Below are 23,705 nucleotides of genomic sequence, written 5' to 3' on the forward strand. Positions count from 1 at the left end.
GTGATGAACTCAAAACATATTAATATGAGTTGCACTTGTTTAAAAAAAAAATAAGGAATAAATTGTCACAATGATTTCTGGTTTTCTATGGACAAAATGGCCATAGTTATTTTGCTGTGTATTTATTGACAATTGATTTAAATCAATACTATTCAAAGTTAAATAAGACATTGACCTTTTTGATGATGACTTTGAACAGATGCAGACTGATCTACAGTACAACCACTAAATTACAAAATAATACTATTTATTTTATAGATCATGACATCACAGTAGATGCTCCTGATACTTACTTCATGTTCTCTTACTAAAGAAAATTTTCCAGCACATGACATGTGGCCTGATTCACTTCAGCTTAGATTAAAATTGAATACTTTATTCTATTCTATTTATATAATATTTACTTTACCTCAGATCTAATTGACATTTTAAATGCATCATATATCTCTTAAATGCTTTGTTTAAAAAAAGGTTATCACCCAGCTTATCACCCATTTTCACATGTTTGTGTCTCGGTTGGTGGATTGGTTGGTTTATGATTGTCAGCATGATTATGCAAGAATTAGTGTATGGATTTCCATGAAACTTGTTATACCTGTTCAGGTATCTCTTCCTGTTATATTTGGAACCAAGAAGTGTCTACCTGATGGGAGTAGTTCATACTCTGACTACAGAACATCTAAGAGTTTGTATCATTTCCCTGGCCTGTATTTTGGTCTTGCAACTTTGAAAACTCCCTTCCCTCAACTAGTACCTTTTAAGACTTGGGTTTTTATTTTGAAATCAGAAAGCGGAAGTGTGGCGTTTGTCTTCCCCGCCTCGCCTCGACGCTGGTGCTTGGAGCCGAGAGGGTCAGGGGGAGGAGAGGCAAGGGAGTGGAGCGAGAAGACGACAGGAGGAGATCCAGGCGCAGGGGTGACCACTTTACCCGTGACCATCCCCGGAGAGCCAGGCTTCCGATGTGCCTCCAGCCGGGACGCTGGCACAGACGAGTACGCGGGATCCGGATAGTCTGCTGCGCGGCGCTGTCGGGGGAGCAGAGGCTGAAGATGATCACGGTGAGTCCGTCTGTCCTCTCCCGGTTCCCCGCTACACACACGCACACACACACACACACACACACACACACCCCCCCCCCCCCCCACACACACACACCGCAGGCCGACATGTAATAGGTTATACGCGCTTCTGTCATACGAACGCAATGAAGCGCCTCTGCCACTTGTCTGTCACTCCACCATTTCTGGCGACAGTTGCTGTGAGGCCTCCGCTCCACTGTGCCGCTGCTGCTGCCACTGCTGCTGCTGCTACTGGTTGTACTGGTGTATCCACGGTCAGTTCATGTTTTCCACTAATAACAACATATCTGTGCGAGGGGGGTAAAAAAAGGATGAGCTGCATCCCAGTGCGTTTCCTGTACCAGCTGACAGACCTGCTGGGTGTCATCACATAGGCAGAGGCTCCACAGTGATTCACACCAGCTGCACATACACACTGACAAATATATTTAAAACAGGACTTTAAAGTTAAACACCGCACTTCTTTCCACACGCACGCTTTTGCATGGGTTTTGGAGATGATGGGAGTATTGTGCTCCCTCCACCGACTGATGCTGAGGAATGTGCAGCAGCACTAACATGTTTATATGTGTTTATTTACCCGTGCTCGCCTCTGCACTAATCCGGAGCGACATGGCTCCGCTGCACATTGAGCATTTTCAGTGACATATAAATAAATACATGCGTAATTACGCACGGACATGAGAGAAGAGGCGTGTTTGTGCGTTAACTTGAGCCGCCGGACGAATGGTTTCGTGGTCCCCGCTATGGCTGTCACATAGGACACTGTGTTATGTAACAAGAAGCCTACGCTGTTTGAATGCGGGCCCTCACGCACGGCCTGCCTGCCCGTGCATGGGGGCGCAAACGCATCATCCGCACATGATCAGAGACGAGGACGCGAACAAACGCACAAAACGACTCCTCAAGGTGTTGCATGCATCTTCGATCTCTGTTTACGCATCTGTATCATCTGGCTGACAACTGAGCCACACACAAACACGCATACTCACACACACACACACACACACACATAGAGGGAGAGGTAGCCTCGGATGTGTCTGACTGCAGCAAGCCCCATGCACAATGAATGATTTGATGCTGTACTGTAGCGGCTGTCCGGTTGAAAATGTCCCCCGGGAATAGTCAAGTCACCTCCGCCTTCCCCTTCCTCGCTTCCTCGCTTCCCCACCTCCTCCCCCATCCTAGCGCTAGTGGAGTGGATGGTAGAGGGGTGAAAGGGGGGGGGGGGGGGGCGACCGGGAGAGCACAGCTTAACAGCACCACGCGAACACGCACCGAAAAGCGACTGGCAACGTTTTGCGAGAGGGTACAAGCTGGTCGACCTTGTGCCGCGGGGTGGGTGAGGGACGCAGCCGGGTGAGGTGGGAGCAGAGGGGTGGGGAGGTGTGCGAGAGAAGGGGGAGGGAGGGAGGGGGTGTTCTCCTTGAATCTTGTCGATCCGCTGCCAGCTGGGAGGAGGAGGAGGAGGACCACGGCTCGGACGGATACGTGCCAGAGAAGGGTGCATGCATGCAGGCGACATACAGCGAGGAAAAGCTATTTTTGCCTCGACAGCCCAGCATGCCTCTCCGGTGAAAATGCCGGTCGAGGAGGCGGCAGCAGAAGGAGAAGCGGCTGCAGCAGAGCGGTAGCCGCGGCCGCGTTGCGTTTGCGCGTTTCTGCACACCGCACGGAGCTCAGGGGCGTCTGGAGGAGGAGGAGGAGGCCTGGTAAGATCAGCTGGTAGCAGTTGCTGAGGCATATGTGGACGTTTTTTAATCGAATCAGGACGAAAATGAACAGCACTTACAGTGAATGATTACTCCACCACACTGTTATTGTATTTGCTATTATAAAAGAGCTTCAGGGATGTTATGGTGACATCACCGCAGATATAAATACCGTCATATGTGACCAGGTCAACAGGAACGTGCAGCTGAGTCTCACAGCCCCACTTTAAGTCCGTTAGGCAGGATTATTTTAGATATTATATGTCAGGACAATAACCACGACCACAGTGTAGCCTCATGATACAGATTCTGTTGCAAAGTAACCAAAAGGCACTTAGGTGACACAGGTTTGTATCGACATTCTGGTCCAAATCAAGCAGGTTAAAACAGAGACTCATGAGCTCTACACAATGAAAAAAAAACCGGCATCTGTGGCACAGGACTGTGAGAATCACGACCGAATTAAAGGATTGGCTCCGTCACTAACCGACCTGCCTCCCTGCGCTCACCCTGCCTGGACGGGAGTCGTCACAACCTGGAGAGACGTACTCCACTGGAGCCGAGATGTTCGCAAGAAGTTAGCGCGTGAGTCGCGGAACAGTCGGCTTCTAGGTGTGAGGAGCGGGCCGATGGGGGAGGGTGCGACTTGTACCTGATGCATCGTCTCAAAGAGTAGCCTGCTCTCGTTAGCTTCTCCAGGATTACCAACCCGGGCTTTAAAGAATGCGATAAAACAAAATCCTTGGTCTGACCCCCGGATGCAGAGCTGCACCTGACCCATTCCACATCCCTTCACCAGGTTCAGTGGTAATCCATCCACGAAACCTTGTGTCCGTTTTTCTAGAGAGACAGCAGGGAAGAGCGGAAAAAAAGAAGCTAAAAAAATAATGATACAACCATGGGAATTTAAAATACATTTTTCACAGATTATATTTTCTATAATCTCTGAATTTCATCCAGTAAGAGACACGTGCATCTGTGATGAACATATGGTGTGTATCTATAGTATATAATGCTCAAAGGGAAGCATTGGCAGCTGGATTTCTGACTAATTCCCAAATGACTTTTGGTTTAATCTAATGCTGCGAGGGCCACAGATCCTGTCATGGTGTACACACCGTCACTCTCTTGATATTTGTCTTGACAGTATCCTGTTGTCCAGCTGCATTTATCTGTATTTATTGCTCCTCTTCTCTCATTGCTCGTGATAATAAACAGAGCTGCAGCAGAAGTGGTCCGTCCTTAACTTCGGCACAGCTGACTCCAAAATGATGTTATGTGTTTGTACCAGAGGGGGGGTTGTTGTTTTGCATGAGGGTCAAAATGAGCAAGTTCTGGTTCACCTCAAAAAACCCAGTCCGGCATTCTATTTTGGTTCCCACTCCCCCTACTCTCTCTCTCTCTCTCTCTTTCTCTCTCTCTCTCTCTCTCTCTCTCTCTCTCTCTCTCTCTCTCTCTCTCTCTCTCTTCCTGCCCCCATAGATTTGTAAGTAGCTTGTTCTTCTCCTCTGATTCTCAGTTTTCATGCATGAGATGAAATCTCAAGTGAGCTGGGGTTATCCAGGAAATTAGATTTATGTGCATTTAGCAGAAAATCTGAAGCATTCCATTTCCTGTCAGATTTGGGATAAAGGAGCTCTGTGCTAACAAGTTATTGGAAGAGCTAAACGTGATACCAGGCTTTTTTCATTAGTGTGAGTCTGAGATTGACACACATCACAAGGCTTCCTCTTTATTCTTACGCAGTGATGTGTCTCATATGATCTAAGTTAGTGCACCAACTTTTCTTGTGTTTCACTCCTCATCTACTGTGCGTTTTTCTCTGCAGGCACAGCAGTAGCCGTGGAAATAGGCCTGGAAGCAGAGATTGGTCTCCTCATTAACCTTGGTCTCTGATCACAGGCTCTGGCACAGACATCTGGAGCTTCGTGAAGCGACTGGTGCTGATATTGACCTCATCCAGTCACCTCCCCCCCACCCTGCTGCTCTGCGGCGCGGCCTCGACACAACCCTCCTCTCTTCTTCAACACTTCGCCCAGGGGGATAAATGAGTGAACCGGCTGCAAGGGCAAGGGCTGGGACATGTACCAGAACCCCAACAGGTAAATGAACAACTTCCGAGGAGGAAACGCTTCTCTCACATGATACCAGTTGTTGTTATCTGTCTCTGACCTGATTGTGTCTCTGTCTGCTCTCACAGAATGTCCTGGTTCAGTGGTTTCCTAGTCGCCAGAGTGGACGACCGAAAGACTGCGTGGGGGGAGCGCAATGGCAAGAAGTCCAAACGGAAGGGAGGCTCATCTCTCTGCAACCCGCGTTACATGAGCTGTCTGCGGGACCCAGATGCTATGGAGCCCCCCTCCGGTGCCCCCCTCCATCAGCACCATCGTGGAGGGGTGGCAGGGGCTGTGGGAGGCGGCGGCAACTTTGGCGTCCGTTGCGGGTGGCAGGAGGACCACTACGGCAAAAGGGGAGGGGCTCCCGGGGAGGGCGTGGGCCTGAAATCGGTTGACCTGGGCTTTGAGGACGCGGAGCTGAAAGGAAGGAAAGGGGGATGTAATGGAGGAAGTGGGGACATGGGCGACGAGGGTCCCAACGGCGCAACAGGGGTGCTGACGGCTGCGGACTGCTGGCTCAGGGTGGTGCAAGTGTTCCAGTCCAAGAAATTCCAGTCCCGCAAACTGGAGCGCCTGTACCAGCGTTACTTCTTTAGGCTGAACCAGAGCTCCCTGACGATGCTCATGGGGGTGCTTGTGATCGTGTGCGGCATCATGCTGACCTTCCACTGTGTCCACGCCGCCCCTCACGTGGCCTACTCGTCGGCACTGTCCGTGGCGATGGCGCTCTTCATGGCTCTCATGGTGGTTTGCAACCGCAACGGCTTCCACCAGGACTACATGTGGATGGTCAGTTACCTGGTGATCGGAGTGCTGGTGTCGGTGCAGGTGTTCGGGGTGCTCATGGTGGCGCCCAGGAGCGCCTCGGAGGGCATATGGTGGTCCGTGTTCTTCATCTACATCATCTACACGCTGCTGCCCGTGAGGATGAGAGCGGCGGTGGTGAGCGGCGCGGTGCTGTCCATCATCCACGTGGTCACCACCTGGCAGCTCAACCAGGAGGACCCGTTCCTCTGGAAACAGGTGAGAGGAGCTCCACGGTTTGACTCTGTTTATCATGGCCGACCTGAACAGGACAAAAACTGTCCTCGTTCTTCTCTCTCTGTTGTTTCTCATTCAGATGTGCAAATGGCCTCCTGTAGATTCTCCGACTGATTTCTGATTAATCAGCACAAAAATGTGTGTTGTGCAGCCGAGCATTATTCAAGTCCATCTCCACGAGGTCTAGGGATGGATATATTTGTCCAAAACAATGAGCACAACAGTGCTAAATGATAATGTGCTGTGGGTTTGTCACTAGAAGAGACACCTCTCACACACATGCAGTAGTTTAACAGTGTGCTCTAAATGGTAAATGCACTGTATTAATATACTGCACCAGTCTTATGGGCACTCCATAAGACTGCATCACCCACGGCACCGTTGTCGTCTCTTATCAACACTTTATTTTTGTGTCTGTCGTTGTGTTGTCACATCGACGTCACCTGGATTTCTACGGTCAGGCGAATAAACTCTGTAGAAACTTCGGAGATTCTCACTTGGACATTTACGTTTCACTCATGAAGCGTGGTGCACGTCTGAAAGCAGTTTAAGAGATTACACAAAAACTACCCAACGTACTTCCGTCTAACTTTCTGTAAAAATGGGATTTGTGTCAGGGAGGAACCGATTGAGCTTTAGTGCGGATCCCAGAGAACAATTCACAGATCTTGATGAAAATAATCAGGCACATTTAGGGGACTGATGTCCATGAGTGGTTGTGAAATTTGGTGCAGCTTGATTAGATTAAAAAGGAGTGTTGGGCCTTGGCGGAGTTTTGTGCGCTCTGCCACTCCAGTTTGATACAAGTGGACATTTTATGTGCCATCATGTGTGGCTGCGTTTAAAAGTTCGATATGACACGTATGATGGGCTGATACCGTGTGAACAGGCTGCACAGCTGATGCAGCACACACACTGTCTCACTGCTCTCTGCTGTGGATGTCACCATGTTGTATCTGTGTATTTATATTTACTGTGCAGCTCACCGCTCTCTCTGTACAGTGTGTTGTTTGTGTGTCACGCCAAGGACCAAGGCGCTTGCTGAAGGTCAGTGGGCTGAATGAAGCGCCCCGGCCGGACGGCTCTCAGTGTTTGTACGTGTGTGTGTGTCTGCTTGTTGTGCGACAGTGGGAGAATATGATGATATAAAGCTGTATCACTCAGGTCTCTGTGCGACACACACAAGAGACACTTTGTACGTTTCTCCAAGGGTGGGATGACGGGGGTGACGGGGGCGGGGGGGGGGGGTCAGGCCACAGTACGGTGACCGCTCCATTTGGCCGGAGCTGTTTCCCAAATGTCCAGCTCCCGGGGGGAAAGTTATAATGGGAAGACCAGTACATGAAAACAATAACGGGATATAGGACTTTGTGATGAGGCGCTGATAGTCACTCTAACGTCTCTGCCGCTGCAGAAAGCATTCGGCAACATGTCCTCTCACACGTTCGCTGGATTCCTTGTGTATTATAAATGAGTCGGTGAAGTACAGGAGCAGGTCGGCGATTCGTGGGAACTCAGTAACATGATGCATGATACAGCCGAGCACAATCCATCACAGGCACCAACAGTGTTTGCCGTCATTAAGTGAATGAATGTCATGAGATGGCTGCAGCTCAGCAATGCTGTTTATTCCCGAGGTCGTCTGTGTGCAATGTGACACAGTGATACAGCGTCATCAATCACTGCTTCACGCTTGTGCACGAGTGTTTCCTCTTTCTGCAGTTACTCATTAACCTCACTGGGTTTCTGTTGATGGGTGTGCATAATGAGAGAGTTGTGTGTGAGAGAGGCGGTGTGAATGCACATCCTCTTTTCACCGTGGCCTGTGCAGGTTTAAACAGGGAACTGTGAATGGATCTGTGTAGTCGAGAAGTTATTGTTGACTGGGACTGGGACCAGATTCTGGATTTCTCTTCTATATCACGAAGGGGGGCGGGGTTTAAATCTCTCCTCATGTAGCATAAATTATTTTTGTTGCATTTAAGACGACAACAGATTGTTATTTTCTTGATTATTCTTTAACCTAAAAGGGTTTTTTGGAGATGTAAACTAAATGATATGACTTTTTCGATGAAATACATTAATGCTGGTCTTAAAATCTACATTTATGGGTTGAACCTGATTCCTAACACCCTCTAATCAAAGGTGGGCGGTCCCCATCAGTGGGAATCCGAGAAGCTGCGCTGCGCTCATTTTCAAATCCATGTAGAAACTAAACCTCTAAGCCCCCACATCGTCTCCCTCTCAAAAAAACGTCCACCATCCTATTTATCCCAATGTCTCAAATTTCTTGATTTGTCAAACCAACCGTCCAAAACCAGGAGTCGGTTTACAAAAAAAGCATCAAACCCTTTCATTTGAGAAGCGAGGATCAGCGAATGTTAAAAAAAGAAGATGATGATTATTCCATTATCAGAACTAGAATGGCAATCAGTAGATTCTAATACCTCTGCAAAGGTCCAACAGTCTCCTCATAGTTTGCATATTAGTGCACAAAATTACACACAGACACCAACAGCCTGAATATGGCTGATTTTCTTCGTTAAGATCCACAGAAAAATGTTATGAAAGCTTATATTTGTGGATTCACACACAAAAGGGTTCTTCTTTGACCCATGTTGTATCCGTCCACCAGGTCTCATAGATATCGGTCCAGTAGATTTTGCATAATCCTGCTGAAAAAGCCCATAAACAAATCAATCCAGATGAAAACCTAACCATTGTAACGTTTGGGATTTAGATTTTCCCAAAAACCTTTGAATTGTCATTTGAACTTTGATCCGATTGAGTTAATTTACAATTGGAGGATTAATGACTCACATACGAGGGGCACACAGTAAACACATGGATGGTGCCTCACACGCTCAGGGCAAAGGGTCAGAGGTCAATGTCAGGGCTGCCACAAGTGAGTCAGCAGCACTGTGACCACCTCACGAGAAGCCGAGCAGCATCAACAATCATTAAGACTCTCACAAACCGGTTTGATCAATCAGTGTCTCTCTATGTGCAGTCGCCTGTCGGAGCTACAACCGCTCAGGTCCTGTCACGTGAGGTTCTCCAGATTTAGCATTTTGTAGCCGTCGCGCGTTGTGCGTTTTTTATTCAGTGAATCTACAGAATGTGTTGTGTAGTTGCAGCTGAGGCCCCTAACAGACATCTTGATGCTGTCCATACGCTTTATGAAGAGTCTGCTCATGTTCGGCTCTTGAAATGTATGACCCTCGATGCCTTCAAACATCTCAAAGCACATGCGGTCCATCTGGTTGTTTCTGGAGCTCTATTTCTCTTGGCGTGGATCTGTATGCGTGTTTTTACAGCTGCGGACAGCAGAATCGAGTGTCCCAGCAGGATCACCATAACCCACATTATCTCCTACTTTCCATCTATGTAGGGTTTGAGCCCGCCTTCTTATCATATGCAGGGCTGCTTTCATAAACAGGCAGCAGTTTTGTTACAGTTTGAACAGGAACAGTGGTTTTTTAAATCCCTGGTGTCCGGTTACAAGTGCAGCGCGCTCCCCGGTGTCTGTGTCACCATTCCTCTGATCCTTGGACTCCTCAGCTGGAATCAATTAGCCACAGCGGTACAGTACATATGTGTGTTCCACCCAGTCAGCCATCAATACACACACACACACACACACACAAACATGGTTATGGTTGACGCTTTCTCTAACAGTCTCAGTTGAATGTTTGTTTTTCTCTGGATAATAACACCACAGATCATCGTCCTGTCTCTTACAGAGCGTAACGGTAACCGCCCCATTTTCAGAACAGCTCTGGTTCCAGCAGTAAATTACTTTTATTCATTTCAGAAACTCCTTCAAAATAAAAATAGTTTGAAGTTTTGAACCCGCCTAACCAGCTACGAGAGGAGGCCTGACCATAAAACATTTGACTCTGAGCAAAACTATTATTGGAAGATGTACAAAAAAAAAAAGGCAGAGGTACAAGATTTTGTTCACAATTATTTTAACAGGGAAGGAACTACACATCCCATAAACCATTGTGAATGATCCCTGTCTAATAAATAAACACTTCTTCTTGAGGTAAACTTTGTTGATAAAGTGTTGCTATATATTGTAGTTGATATGATTTTCGCGGTTGTGGTAAACATTTCCATGTCGACAGCAAGCTTCACCGATCAGAAATGCTCTCGCTGCTACACCTGAGGATTGTGGGTTGTGTAGTCCTCCTCCTGACATCCAGAATAAAACGCAGTTTTCTTATCATATCATACAGACTTGTGGTTTCTACAGGTGAAGTCTAAGACATTGATGAAGATGAGGCTGCTCCATCTCCTGCCTGAATAACGCAGAGGTTTTGTTGCTGTTGTGTCCGTGTAGAGAAAGGCAGAGCACGGATAAACTTCACATGCGATTCTCTGGTCATGTCTGAAAATGGCGAATACGATTCGCACCAAGTGCATTCTGTGCACTGTGCATATTTTATTTTACATGATATGGTAAATCAGTGACATTTTTGTTTGTTCTGTCACCAAAAAATTCCTCACGCAGGCATTATTCTCCCCCGACAGCGACTCGCATTGTTGTGTGGATGTTGTTGACACAAGGGCCGTGAGAGGTCAGAGACTGGGTCCTAAAAATACCCGGCCCTGTGTGTTTCTGCTAACTGTGGCGTCACATGGAACAGTCTTATCAGAGCCTGCGTCAGAGCAACAGGCAGGTTGATCTACACCCCCTCCCCCCTTTTCTCTGCATGCACACGGGTTGTGCATTTTCTCTCACGCAAACACACACACACACACACAGACAGCAACAATGTCTTAATGGGATGTATTTTTCCTCTGATCTTTTATCCTAGTAGAGACACTGGGACCCTAAGAGCCCATTGGACAGAACGGAGGACAAACCAGGCCCTGATGTGGGCTCTGGGTTCCACTGATCTCATTGTCCAGCTGTTTAAAGTGTTTTGTATTCATTAGATAAGATAGGGGAAATTAGTTTAAATAACAAAGTGCTGCTCATGCACTTTCATACTTAGGTCTAAAATCGTCTTGCGTCCGATTTTCCAAATGGCTGCTTGCTGATTATTATTTTTTTTAATTTCCAGGATGTTACAGAGAGAATAAATGTATTTTGATAAGAGCAGATCTCACATCGTATCAGATGTTCACAGTTTCACAGCAGCTCGAGGTGCTGGAATAACCGTGTGTGTGCTCGATGCTTTGAGATGGGAAACTTGGATCCCAGCGGAGGAGGAAGTGTCAGCTGGTGATCACCACCATGTGCGAGGCTGCAGCTATAGAATAAGACACCCTGTACACGCGAAGGAGGAGGAGGAGGAGGAGGTGGCGAAAATCCGATATTCTCCCCACACAGTCCCTCCACAGCCTCCTTGATAAATAATTTGTGTGTTTAACGCCGCAGCAGCATTTTAACGAGGATACCTGTCACATGTACACTTTGCTCCTGACCGGGATGGGTGCTGACTGATGGGATCACACACACACACACGTACACGTACACACACACACACACACACACACACGCTACAGCTTTACTCAAAGGCTCCCGAGGTTGCAGTGAATGTGAGAGTATGAATGTGTGATGATCGGTAAACGTCTTGTTTCCACACAGTTTTCTTCAGTGTCCATAATTCTGTCTTATATACGGACTCCGCCTCCAGAAAAGCCCAGTGCTCAGGAGGCAAAACTGAGATTCCTGAGGTCCTGGTTGAGGTTAGGGTTCGGTATGAATTGGTCATAGGGTTGATGAGTTGGTTCTGAAACACTTTTCATCTCATTTGTTGAATGCCTCTTAATGACCCCCACCAGGCTAATCAGGCTATCTGTTCCTGAGTGTTCACACAAATACCGAACAGACACATTTATTGAAAAATAGATAATTAATTTGCTATCTCCTGGTTCTAGCTACTTACACAGCTACAGTTTATACACTATACACTATACACACACAGACACACAAACACACACACGCACAACTACCGCTAGTACGTCTGTACGTCGACCAATAAGGGCGCGTGAGAAGGTTATCAGTTTTGCGTCACTTCTGGGAATGATGGGGAACAAACAGCATTGCGATGTGTGTCTTCGCTCAGCGCCTGTGTTCAGTTGGCCCCAGCCGTTGTCATGGAAACAACTACAACTCAAGGAGCTGAGACCAGTTCCGCCTGACGCTGGGCAGAGTGGTAACTGCTGCTTCAAGTGATTCAAGAAAGGATCAGGTCAAAATTGATTTCTGCCGTTTTCCCTCTCCATCTGCGAATCTGAGAGCCGGAGCGTCCGAGGGGTCTGAGGGACGTGGACTCTGTTTGAACCCCCCCCACTGCTGTTGAAATGAGACAGTCCATAATTAAACATGGCGATGACAGAGGAGAGGTCATACGAGTGGAGGTGGCGGGGGAGATGAGAGGGGGTGGGGGGGGGGTGCACAGGATGTTGTTTGCCAGTTGTCTGGTACAGGGAAGCTTATCTCTGGTCAGCTCACGATGACTGTGCATGTTTGTCGTCCCCGTGCTGTGGAAAACGCAGGATGTGTTTTTAGGCCTCAAAGAAACACTCGAGGAAACGAGTCCTGGTTGAATAGTAGAGCTTGTGTGTCTTCTGTCTTCCAGCACAGATAATTGGGTTCATCGCTAATTACAACTCCTCTTACGTTCTTGTAATGTTCACACTCCTCTTGTGTGATCGCAGCAGTTTCCCCCTGAACCTGTTGTGTGTCCGCAGCGTGCGAACCCCGGCAGCCCCCCAGGGGTCCCTTGCTCTCCAAAAGAACTTGATAATATTGTTAAAATATTTTTTTAATTTCCTCATTACAAAAATATTTCCTAAAACGCCTATTTTATGCAGATTGTGTTATTCTTCAACTACAAATACAATCTCCAAAGCCAGAAAGCTTTTATAGTCACACTCTCTCCACAGAAGTCACACCCGCCTGGTTGCCAACAGAAGTGTGCGTGTGTGGTGTGTAGTTTGTCTGTGTTGGCCCCCCCCCCCCCCCCCAGCATGTCCCCGCTCCATGTTTACAAAAAGCCTGACTGAGGAGTATGATCAGGATAACCGTCTTTACGTTACAAGTAACCGCTCCCACCTGGCTTTACATTAATCATGTAACACGTATGGTTTTGTGTTTCTCTGACGGCTCTGTTAACATTCAAAGATGTCTGAGGAAACGCTGAAAAGTCAAATTATCATTAGGAAGCCATGTGTCTTCAGTCACTTTTATGTTTCTAGATGACTCAAAAATTAAAAAAATCCTTTGCACCTCCATCTCAGGGAACAGGTGTGTAGGAGAGGGACGAGCAGATGAAAAATCACTGTCTAAGGTGTGATTTATTATACTGTGACGTTTCGGTGCAAGACCTTCATCAGACAAACATTTTGTGATAATGAGAAGCCATCTTGAATAGGGAGTGGCCTATGAATACGTACACAAGCTGTCTAGTACCGAAACGTCGCACAATAAATCACTGTCTGCCGGTCAGACAATGTTTTTAGATGAGAAATAAGAGGGTCAGCCGGTTTTAGCCTAAAAAACCCCCCACCATTTCCTGTTGTAAAATAACAGGACATGTCCACTACACATTTCCTGATCTATTTGTGATTTATCTTGTGCATCACATGTTAGTTAAGTGTCATATATTTTACTTAGATACACACTTCCTCCAGAAGTTCCAGGACCAGGGCTGCTAATGGAGTCTAGAGTAAACTGCATCTTTTATAGGACTGAATTAAAGGGTTACGAAAAAGTCTGGAGGTTTTATTGTTTTATTGTTCGCTAAGAGTAAATGATGTATAAATCATGCGTCTTTATAGCCCTGCAGGAGGCTTCTTTTTCTCTTCATTGGAAACCACTTTAAAAGACAGAAAAATATAATAGAAATTAGAACCCGATCCATTTATTGGTTCAATGCACAACTATAGTTCACCCAGAAATGAAAATGTACTCATCATCTACTCACCACTATGCCGATGGAGTTGGTGAGTCCACACAACACTTCTGGAGTCTCAGGGGTAAACTTTGCTAGAGCAGAATCCAACACAATTGAAGTAACCGGTGACCAAAGTTTCAGATGTAATAAAACAACAGAAACAACACAACATGCCTCCATACTGCTCGTGTGGTGTCATCCAAGTGTCCACAAGCCCCCGTTATATTCCACTCAAAACAAGGGTATTTAGGTCAAGCTTTAATCCTAATAGTCAGCTGATTGAAACTGTCTTGCCACTTCTGGTGGACTTTTAGGCTGAAAACATGGTGTCAATGACGCAGTTTCGAGTCGAATATGAATGTCGGGGCTTGTGGACACTTGGATGACACCACCAGAGAAGAATGGAGGCCTGTTATGTTGTTTTATTAGGTCTGAAGCTTTGGTCTCCAGTTACTTCAATTGTTTTGGATTCCGCCCTAACACTGTTTACCCCTGAGCCTCCAGAAGTCTGTTGGGGAATCAAACACTTCTCTCTCTCCCCCCCCCCCATCGGCATAGTGGTGAGTAGATAGAGTTTTTTATGTAACGCTTTTTTCCGGGGTGATACACAAATGCCTGCCTGTTGTGCGTCTCACCTCCAGTCTGTGTGTAGTGTCGAGCGACCCAGTGAGGGAGCGACTTGACTCCTTATCTGCTGATGTGGTTCTGGTCATTTCAGATAAGGGCAGTGCGAGCTGTGTGTAGACACGAGGCTCAGGCTGAGTACACAAACCCAGCAGCTGCCTGGCACCGCACACACATTCACAGAGTCTGTAACAAAGGCTAAAAGTGACAGCGAGCGCGAGGAGGAGCGTGAGAAGGAGGGAGGGAATAAATAAAAGAATATGGAAATAAATAAGCAGCGCTCTCGGGGACAGATAAGGGGGGAACCTACGGGAGAGACTCTTATGTTTTGTCACAAGTAAAGCACTGTCATTGTGTTTTTTGGTGCGACAGTGTGTTTTTATAGAGCCTGATCCAACACAGATGTTCTAAGGGGTTCCAGATGTTCCTCAAAGGCAGTCCTGCACTCTTGTTGGCCCCATTTCAACAACAATATCCCATCAGTCATTGCTCCCTCTGGAGAAAATGTCTTATAAAATCACCTTCTTTTTTTTTACTGGTCAGTTCTTCTCTCCGGCTTAATGATTTTATTCCAAGTCAGCGTGAAGTGACCTCTGTCGTCTGCAGCAGCTCTGGGCTGTTTGAAGTTAAACAGCGCAGTAAGGACCAGTCAGTCAATTGACAGTTTGTTAAACTCCTCCCACAATCAATAGTCATCCAGTCGTCTTTAAACTAATCATTTTTTGTGTATTATCAATTAAACTTAGTTATTTGGTCAATAATAGATCAGGAAATTGTGAAAAATGTTCTTTACAGATGTTGAGATGTCAGATAGAAGTGGAAAGGATCACACAAGACTAAGGCTGTCGTAGATCTTTCCTAAAGACATCCTTTTTATTCGATGGGATATTCTTGAATGAACTTTGGTTTCAGGGCTGTCATACAACCATGACAAACAACCAATCACATTCTCATATACCATTAAATACAATCTATTTAACACAAATCTTCATGTATGTGGACTGTGGAAGGTAGTCGGAGTGGAGAGACCCCCCCCCCACACACACACACGGGGAGATCATGCCATCTCCACACACTCCAACATCCTGCACTCCAACCAGGATTTGAACTTTTTTGTACATTAGTAATTGATTAGTGCTTGAGAGGCGAAGATTTAATTGATCGTAGACTACGTTCTATCAGAAATATTTCCATTTACTAATAAGTGAGAATTAAACGGAGATTTTCCTAACCTACTTATGGTCATCATTTTGCATTTGTTTCATTTTTCATGAGATTTACACGAACACTTTGGACTTCAACTTCCCATTAAACGTTGTAGTGGATCCAGATAAACGGGCGGATCCAGGAGTTTTCTTTAAAACGCGAGATGGGGCGTAAGCCTCTGTGGTATCTGAGCGCTCCTCCAGTTTGCAGCTGTGATCATAGGTTGCAAACAAGTCATGAAAATAATACGTATAATACATATTCTTACTTTGGTTTGTTGGTTTACCCTAACCCTCCTCGGCAGGCCCCCCCCGCTGCACCCTCCCTGAACCTGGGTGGGGGGGCTGCAGGTCTTTGGAGCCAGGCTGTGGAATGTGGGTGATAGTTGCTAAGTGAAAGCTGCGCTGCCGTCTCTGATAATTCACAGTCTCTGTGGGTGTGAGTCTCGGGCCAACACTAAGCAGAACCTTTCACAAGACTGAGAAGGAAGCACACGCAGAGAGAGAGAGAGAGAGAGAGAGAGAGAGAGAGAGAGAGAGAGAGAGAGAGAGAGAGAGAGAGAGAGAGAGAGAGAGAGATGGTGTTACAGTATAAATATAAAATCCTCATCACATCTCCATCTCCCATGCATAATGACTGATGCCTTCAAAGTCAACTCTCTAAAAGCGATTAGCAGAGGGGACAGGTCACCTGCCGCTGTGTTGTGTGAACAAAGTGAGAAAAAGAAAAGAGACACGGGCATGTGGCTCTCTGCAGAAACCTCAGCCAGTTTGATTAAGATTGTTCTTTTTGAAATGGAATTGGCTTTGAGTGTTGATAATTAGTCACATCCTTCCGACTGTGGGCACCACACACACGACACCTACTGTACCATCACTTACTCACCTCCTATGGCAAACCAGTTGCCAAACCACTGCTTATTTACATATTTGGCTGACAGAGCTTAACCATCATCCGTTTTGAGTCATGTCTCCGTCCACTTGGCAAACACAAGTCGGATTTTAGCTCCGTTTCTGCTCCTTACCAACTCCTGTGGTGGAGACAGTTGCTTGGTAGCTAAACGGATGCTAAGAACAGCGAGGGTGAACCAAAACACTTCATACTGTCATGGAGGTATTGTTTTTACCTTTGTCTGTTTGTTTGTGGTTTAATTAAGGAAAATGATCAAAAACACCCCATATCACAACGTTAAAGAAAGTGAAAGAGAATTCCTGGATCCACACCAAAACTTAATGGTTTCTTCCCTGACCCATTCTGCAGCCCTCCATCAAGTCTTGTGGTAATCCATCCTGTACTTTTTGTGTAATCCTGCTTAATATCAGACAAAAGTAGAAGTAGAAAAACTCTGTCGGAGGTAATAAATCCTCAGAACACTTCCTTCTTTCTTTTTTATCTCTTCTATAAGAACTACACAATCCGGAGTAGGATTCTTGGGCCTATTGAGAGCTGTTCCGGTTCCTTGTGGATTTGTCACAGTGAGCAAACTCCTTCACATGCGAGCTGCCCCATGATCCATTGCTGATGTGAACTATTGATTATTTCTGCTTCATGTAATTTCCTCCTGATACATTAGATCTGTGTCAGTCTCGCAGGAAGCTGTTAAATGTTCATTTGGTCCATATTCTCCCACGATGCTCTCTGCTCTTTAAACCTTCGCCCTGACTGAAGAGGGGCCAGATGGCCTTAAAAGTCAATGTTTATAGACTCACTGTCAGGACAGCAGACTTCCTGTGAAAGTAAATAGCCAGTGTGTTAAATCCATCATAAAAATTATAAATACAGATTCTGAATATTCCATTAGCACCCCCTCCTGTCATCGTCTGTATGCGATGTGGCTGTCGAGGCGTCACCAGTGATAGGCCGCTGATATCAGTTTCCTGCCACATGTTTCTTTAGACATCTGTGTTCCTCACTCACACCGCCACACATCATTATCATGGAGTTCCACTGGTTGCAATGTCCCATCTATCCATCAAACTATCAACTGGATGAGCATGAAATTTCGAGCTGGCACTTATGAGCTGAGGATTCTTTCATTGGCTGCGTGTGAAGACCGATTGCGTAACAGCGGCGTGACTACACTGTCCATCTGCGGCAGGAAAATACGTTCAAAGGCTCCAACGGGTGGATCCTCCTCTGGGTCAGCCTGTCCCGGGAGGCATTGTGCTTTGGCAAGCGACAACACACGTGATGCCTGAGTATCGAGCTTCAACTGAATCGAAAGCGGAATCAAACTTTGTCATGTGGGACAAGCTGGTCATGCAAATCAAGGGATTCCTCCTTAGATAAGATCATCTCCTCTTTGATTGATGATCTCCTGACTTCCCTTCTCGTCTGTCACCATCGGGCTGAGATTCAGAGATTTGAGTGAAACTTCTCACTACTACTGCTGTTATTGTACAAACCTTCATGCCCCTTTAGGATTCACTTTAATAACTTTATATTTATAACATTTTATGAGACAATATGTCCTAACAAAGAAAGTTTCAAGTAATTTACAATTCAGAGGGATGTTTTAAAGAGAAATAGTAATTATATAAACTTAAATAAAGTAAAGCTAGAAGGAAATAAATATTAGGTAAAGGGGTGGATATTGTTTTTTTTGAGGGATGTAAAATGTTACATTCATAATATTATACCCTAACTCCCTTAACATCCAGTTTCACGTCTTAAAAATCTCCTTAGCATATTTAAGGTTAGTAAAATCATATTAATTCACTGTCCTACACATATATTTCTGTATCAGTTTGTTGTGTTTCTTCACTGAAGCTACTATTTCCAAAACTTCCAATTATTTAAATACATGCATTAGATATGTGTGTATACAGTATATAATTGTATGAGTATATTTATTCATACAGGGCATAGATTCTGCGCGTACACACACACACACACACACACACACACACACACACACACACACACACACACACACACACACACACACACACACACACACACACACACACACACACACACTATGTTGATCATGTATTGATTATGTCTCCATATCCTCCCTAAGCTGTTGGGGGCTTTTTGTAAAATGCATTTTAATCCATGCTGTGCTGAATGGCCACTGTCACTGCTGTGTTTCCTGTCTGGATCAGAGCATCTCTTACATAATGCCATTTTGATATCGAGGGATTAGGCTGAGGTCCTCTCCCCAGACCAGCCGGTTTGTGGATGTTCCATCGAGTTGCCCTCGGGGAAATGCTGACTGCTGTAATGGTTAAAAATAAAATTATAGGATTTTTTTCCAAGGACGTGATGTTCAATTCCTGCTTTATTTTCATCTCCATAAAGCTGAACTTAACTATTTTTATTCGCTCCATAACCATATTGATAACTCAGAAGATCATACTGTTTAGTGGTTGGTTTGTAAAGGTGCTAGACGCTCCAGGAGAGGTAGAGGCCGACAGGATGAGGCAATCAGTGCTGAGTTCTGATAAATGAGCATGTTGTTGAGCACAGAGGAGACGAGCAGGTGCGGCGGCCTTGCACTGAGAGCGTGGCGGCGTGCACAGGTAGCCGGTAAACGCTGCCGAGCAGGACTCCCTAAAGTGGCGAGGTGCTGCTGCTGCGTAAACACAGGACCTTGCTGTGTACTCTGTCAACCCACTAGCCCTTGGCCTCTTGAGTAAAGCAAGCAATTAGTTTGAGCCTGTGAGCTCAGACACCTGGAGTGTGGGACGCAGGTCGAGTGAATCTCCACAGAGAAATACGTACGGCAGCTGTCGCATGTGCAGAGAAAACACACGTCCACACATCGACTGCACACGCACTGACGGGAGGTATTCACCTGCAAACACCGTGCTCCAGGTTTCAATTTTGTCTGGTGGCTCTATTTTTTTTTTAACAGTGAGAGTAATGTAAACAGAGCGCTCGGAGCCATCTGCCTAATGTCACTGTGGCCTATATCTGTCCTGCTCTCTGTCTGTCTCTCCGTCTCGCTCACTCGTCTTTCCTTCGCCGGCCTCGTGTTATCTTAATCCTTCCTTCATCCCTGATCCCCCCCCCCCTTTTTTGCTGCCTATCCTCAACATTTTTTCCCATTTATCTGTGCTGTCCATTACGCTGCCAGTGTATTATTTTTAAACCTCACCCCTTGTTTGCTTTCTTTTCAAACCCGTCCATCCATTACCCATCTGCTTCTGTTCCTGTGTCTGTGGTGCATATGTAAACTCTTTCACCTTGGGTCGCCTTAACTCGGAATTGCTATTCTGAGAATTCTTTTATAGCCATGGTAAATACTTTTTCATTTATTGCCCTTTTTGATGGGGGAAATGTTCTCGACATGGGCAATTTCAAGATTGCACCATGTTTTTGTAGCAAGTACTGGAAAAACGGCATAAACAAGTAACCCTGATTGGAATCTGAGAATGTGAATGAGGCACAATCGAGAAAAATCAAGATGTAAGATCTTCAGACAACATTTTGATCCTTTTCATTTATACATATTTGGACAAACGTTCATGGGGGAACTTGAAAAGCAAAGGAGGTAATGCTCATCAATGGATAAAACACGTGAGGTTGAACTGTGGTGATCTTCTGAAGAAGAACCATGGAATTTATTAATCTCTATAAGATATTGTGGCTTGAAGCTTTCTGGTTTCCTTTTCTAGTGACAATCGTGTTTGTTCAGACTTTGGTTGCAGGCAGGTAAACAGTCCGTGTGGGCTTTTTAATGCATCTGCATTCATGAGTGGATGTAAGAATTGATCTGAAATGTAGTCTGGATCAAAAACACCAACAGAATGTATTGTTGCTTGTGTTTTGTGTAGAGCTGTGTTCAAATCGGGGTGAAAACAGGAGACGGTTTCTTGTCCACTGTCTGCATCAGAAGCCCTGTGCACATTGGCCGTTGTCCCCAGAGGTTAATTCCTCATGAGACGATTTGTGCAGATTTCATTACAAGTAACTGTAAACAACCTGCATCCTGCTGAAAAAGTTCTTTAAACCGACTTTGTACCAAAAAGGTTATGAAGGTTCATCATGAGCTGGACAGATGCCTTGTTATAAAAAAGTTTTTAAAACATAACCCTAGTCCTAATCCTTTCTTTCAATTCTGTGATTTCCATTTTCTTCACGTGTCAACTTTGAACTACAAGTGACAAAAACTTGCAATACCCCTTTAAAGCCCTATGAAAGTATCTGTGTTGTATTTTCTGCAAAAAGTGTCTTTCTAATAATGAAGAGTTATAATAACAACACAAATTCTTAATCAGAATTATTTAAGACAGGCCTGAAGCTATTATTTAATATTTCAGTTTTCCAGTTCTGCACTTCCTTCTGGTCCACGCTCCCAAACATTAGTGTCCAAATGTAGCCTCTGGAGTGAAGAGTGTCACATCCAGGCAGTGAGCGAGAGCCACCTCTCTTAAGGAAGTGGGTCTCTAACGGGTCAACAGCATTTCCACCGTGCAGTCGGGGACTCTTGTTTGGACACAGGAGGTTTTTCCCCAATGGCAGCAGCACATTTAATCACTGACGCTGCTCAACAGGCGGCAGCAGACGAGCACGCTGTAAAAATGATGAGGTGGTCAGTGAACTGAGAGGAGCAAAGGGGACGACTGATCCCACAAACGGGACCATTTCCTGTCAGAGGAAATGTTTTGTGAGTGTGTGTACTTGTGTGTACTTGAAAGTATATATCGGGTACAAGTACTCAGCAGCTCCGAGGAAGGATGGCTTCCTTCTTTGTCTTCCTTAAAACATGGAAGTACGATGCAGTTTGATACTTAAAATAAACATAGAATAAACAAAGAAAACTGTCTTAGTCTATTTTGATCATCTTCCTCCTGGACTTTTGAGACGTCCAATCAGATCTCAAGCAATTTCATTTAAATCCCTCCAGTAACAAAATCCTGCTCATTCAGTGTCACACAGAAAAACGCGATGTTAAATGTAAAGACGCTCTAACTTGTGTTCCACTGTGAGCAGCTTCCTGAGAGACACAGGGAACAGGAGTGTTTGACAAAGGAGGTCAACAGGGGAATTCAATTCACGCCACTAGTATCATAACTTTGCAATAAATCCTGTCCTCAGTTCATGTTTTCATGTGTTTTTTTACACAAGGATTTTCCAGTATATTTGAGCACTTTAGGCGTCTCATCCTCTCTCTGTCTTCATTAATGTCCCTCGTATCGTCAAAGGCTCCATCAGGATTTAAGGTTAAACTGACAACATCAAGGCTTATTTCAAAGATAAACATGCTTTTTTATTTACACTTTTACATTCTATCCTTCGTACTCAATCTGAGGGTTTGATTCATGAGACCATTTTATCCAGGAAGTAATATCAGCAACAACCACACATAACGAAAGCACTCGCACTGATCTATTTTATACAACTTTCTCCCTCTGGCATCTCACAGGTTTGGCATCGTTCTCTTTCCGTCCTCGTTTATATGTGATCGTTTGTTTCTCCTCTTCTCTTCAGGTGAGCGCTAACGTCCTGATCTTCCTCTGCACGAACATCATTGGAATCTGTACCCACTACCCTGCCGAGGTTTCCCAGAGACAAGCCTTCCAGGAGACCCGAGGATACATCCAGGCCAGACTACATCTGCAGAGGGAGAACCAGCAACAGGTGGGCAGGCAGGCGCACACACACACACACACATACACACTCCCACCCACACCCAGCCACACCCACCCACACCCACACACGCACACACACACACACACACACACACGCTCTATTGTTGTGAGGAAATTCCTCAACAACAACACTAACCCCAACCCTAGACTGTATATAAAGACAGATAACATGATAGCTTCCCAAAAGTAAAGCCAAAACGTCTCAATCGCCCACTGGTGGCTGACTGCGGTATAGGTTTATAAACTTCACGTCCTCCATGTTAGTGAATAGGACATGGGCCAGACTAAAAAGTCAAATTACACATCACATTTTTTATATCACACTGATGTGTTCATTTTCCGTCAAGTTTGGTTTTGATTAGTTATTTGACACTTTCAAAAAATTAGGTGGAATGTCGTGATTGACAGCTTAGACTGACTCAAGATTGGAGGATTCCAAACAAGCGGGTTTAGAACAGACACTGCACTAGTGTTCACAAACGAAAACAAACTGATTTAATGTGAACATGCTCTTGTCTGTAACTCAAAACTGCTGTCGTATGATTAAAAAGCAACACACAGACACACACACACACACAGACAATATTGTGACGGACAAAATCTGCATTTTGCTTCTTTTCTGTGTGTTTTCCAGGAACGTCTGTTGCTGTCAGTGCTGCCAAGGCATGTAGCCATGGAGATGAAGGCTGACATCAATGCCAAGAAGGAAGACATGATGTTTCATAAGATCTATATCCAGAAACATGACAACGTCAGGTCAGCCGGGACACTGGGTTTTACCGTGTGATGTTATGTGGATTTTAGATTAATCATCAACCTGCATGTGTTTTTCTCACTTAGTGCAAAGCACAGTGACGACACGTTCGGTCAGAATGATTTATAATCTGTATCTGATCTGTTTTACGGTTAGAAATAATATTCTAACGGTAACGCTTCATTTTACAGGTAGTGTTTATCTAATTTCCTGGAAACTCTCCACATAATTTGCCAAACATTAGCTGGTAGATTATTTTTAGTTACAATGATATATATTTACTTTCTCACACATACAATACCTTTTTACCGACTCTTGATTAGACAGTTAATGAGCCACACTGAGTCACTTTATCTCACCGGTCTTGTTTGAGGAAATCAGATACGATCAAATAAGTTTGATTCCCCTTAATCTGCTGCAAAAAGTGTGTTTTATTTTATTTGTTCGAACACAAACCTTTCATCCTGCTGGAGACGAAATAATCAGGACAAATATCAGCTGAATTATTAACAATTATTCACTGATTACTGAGCATCACTGTTCAACTACTGGAAATTTTAAGTTTTTGGACGAACTACTACATCATTTCCATTTTTTTCTTGGAAATAAATACCATTTATAATTTTTTGGGCTTAAAAAAAAGTATTAAAAGCTTTCTGG

The 23,705-nt window shown here is 45.1% G+C and overlaps 1 protein-coding gene across 2 annotated transcripts in view; it reads left to right on the forward strand.

Moving 5' to 3' along the window:
• The first annotated feature begins 859 nt into the window (after nucleotides 1-859).
• The window catches only part of LOC133956504 (adenylate cyclase type 6-like), a 38,613-nt gene continuing 15,767 nt past the window's right edge, over nucleotides 860-23,705 (forward strand). Inside the window, exons 1-5 of one of the 2 annotated variants that reach the window (XM_062391614.1) lie at nucleotides 860-1,058; nucleotides 4,620-4,893; nucleotides 4,992-5,931; nucleotides 22,131-22,280; nucleotides 22,926-23,047. In XM_062391614.1, coding sequence (XP_062247598.1) covers nucleotides 4,874-4,893; nucleotides 4,992-5,931; nucleotides 22,131-22,280; nucleotides 22,926-23,047 — 1,232 coding nt within the window. In that variant the 5' untranslated portion in view covers nucleotides 860-1,058; nucleotides 4,620-4,873. The remainder of the gene's footprint in view (nucleotides 1,059-4,619; nucleotides 4,894-4,991; nucleotides 5,932-22,130; nucleotides 22,281-22,925; nucleotides 23,048-23,705) is intronic. The other variant, XM_062391615.1, reaches the window with a different exon arrangement.

This window comes from Platichthys flesus, chromosome 7 (assembly GCF_949316205.1).
Source record: "Platichthys flesus chromosome 7, fPlaFle2.1, whole genome shotgun sequence".
Taxonomy (NCBI): domain Eukaryota; kingdom Metazoa; phylum Chordata; class Actinopteri; order Pleuronectiformes; family Pleuronectidae; genus Platichthys; species Platichthys flesus.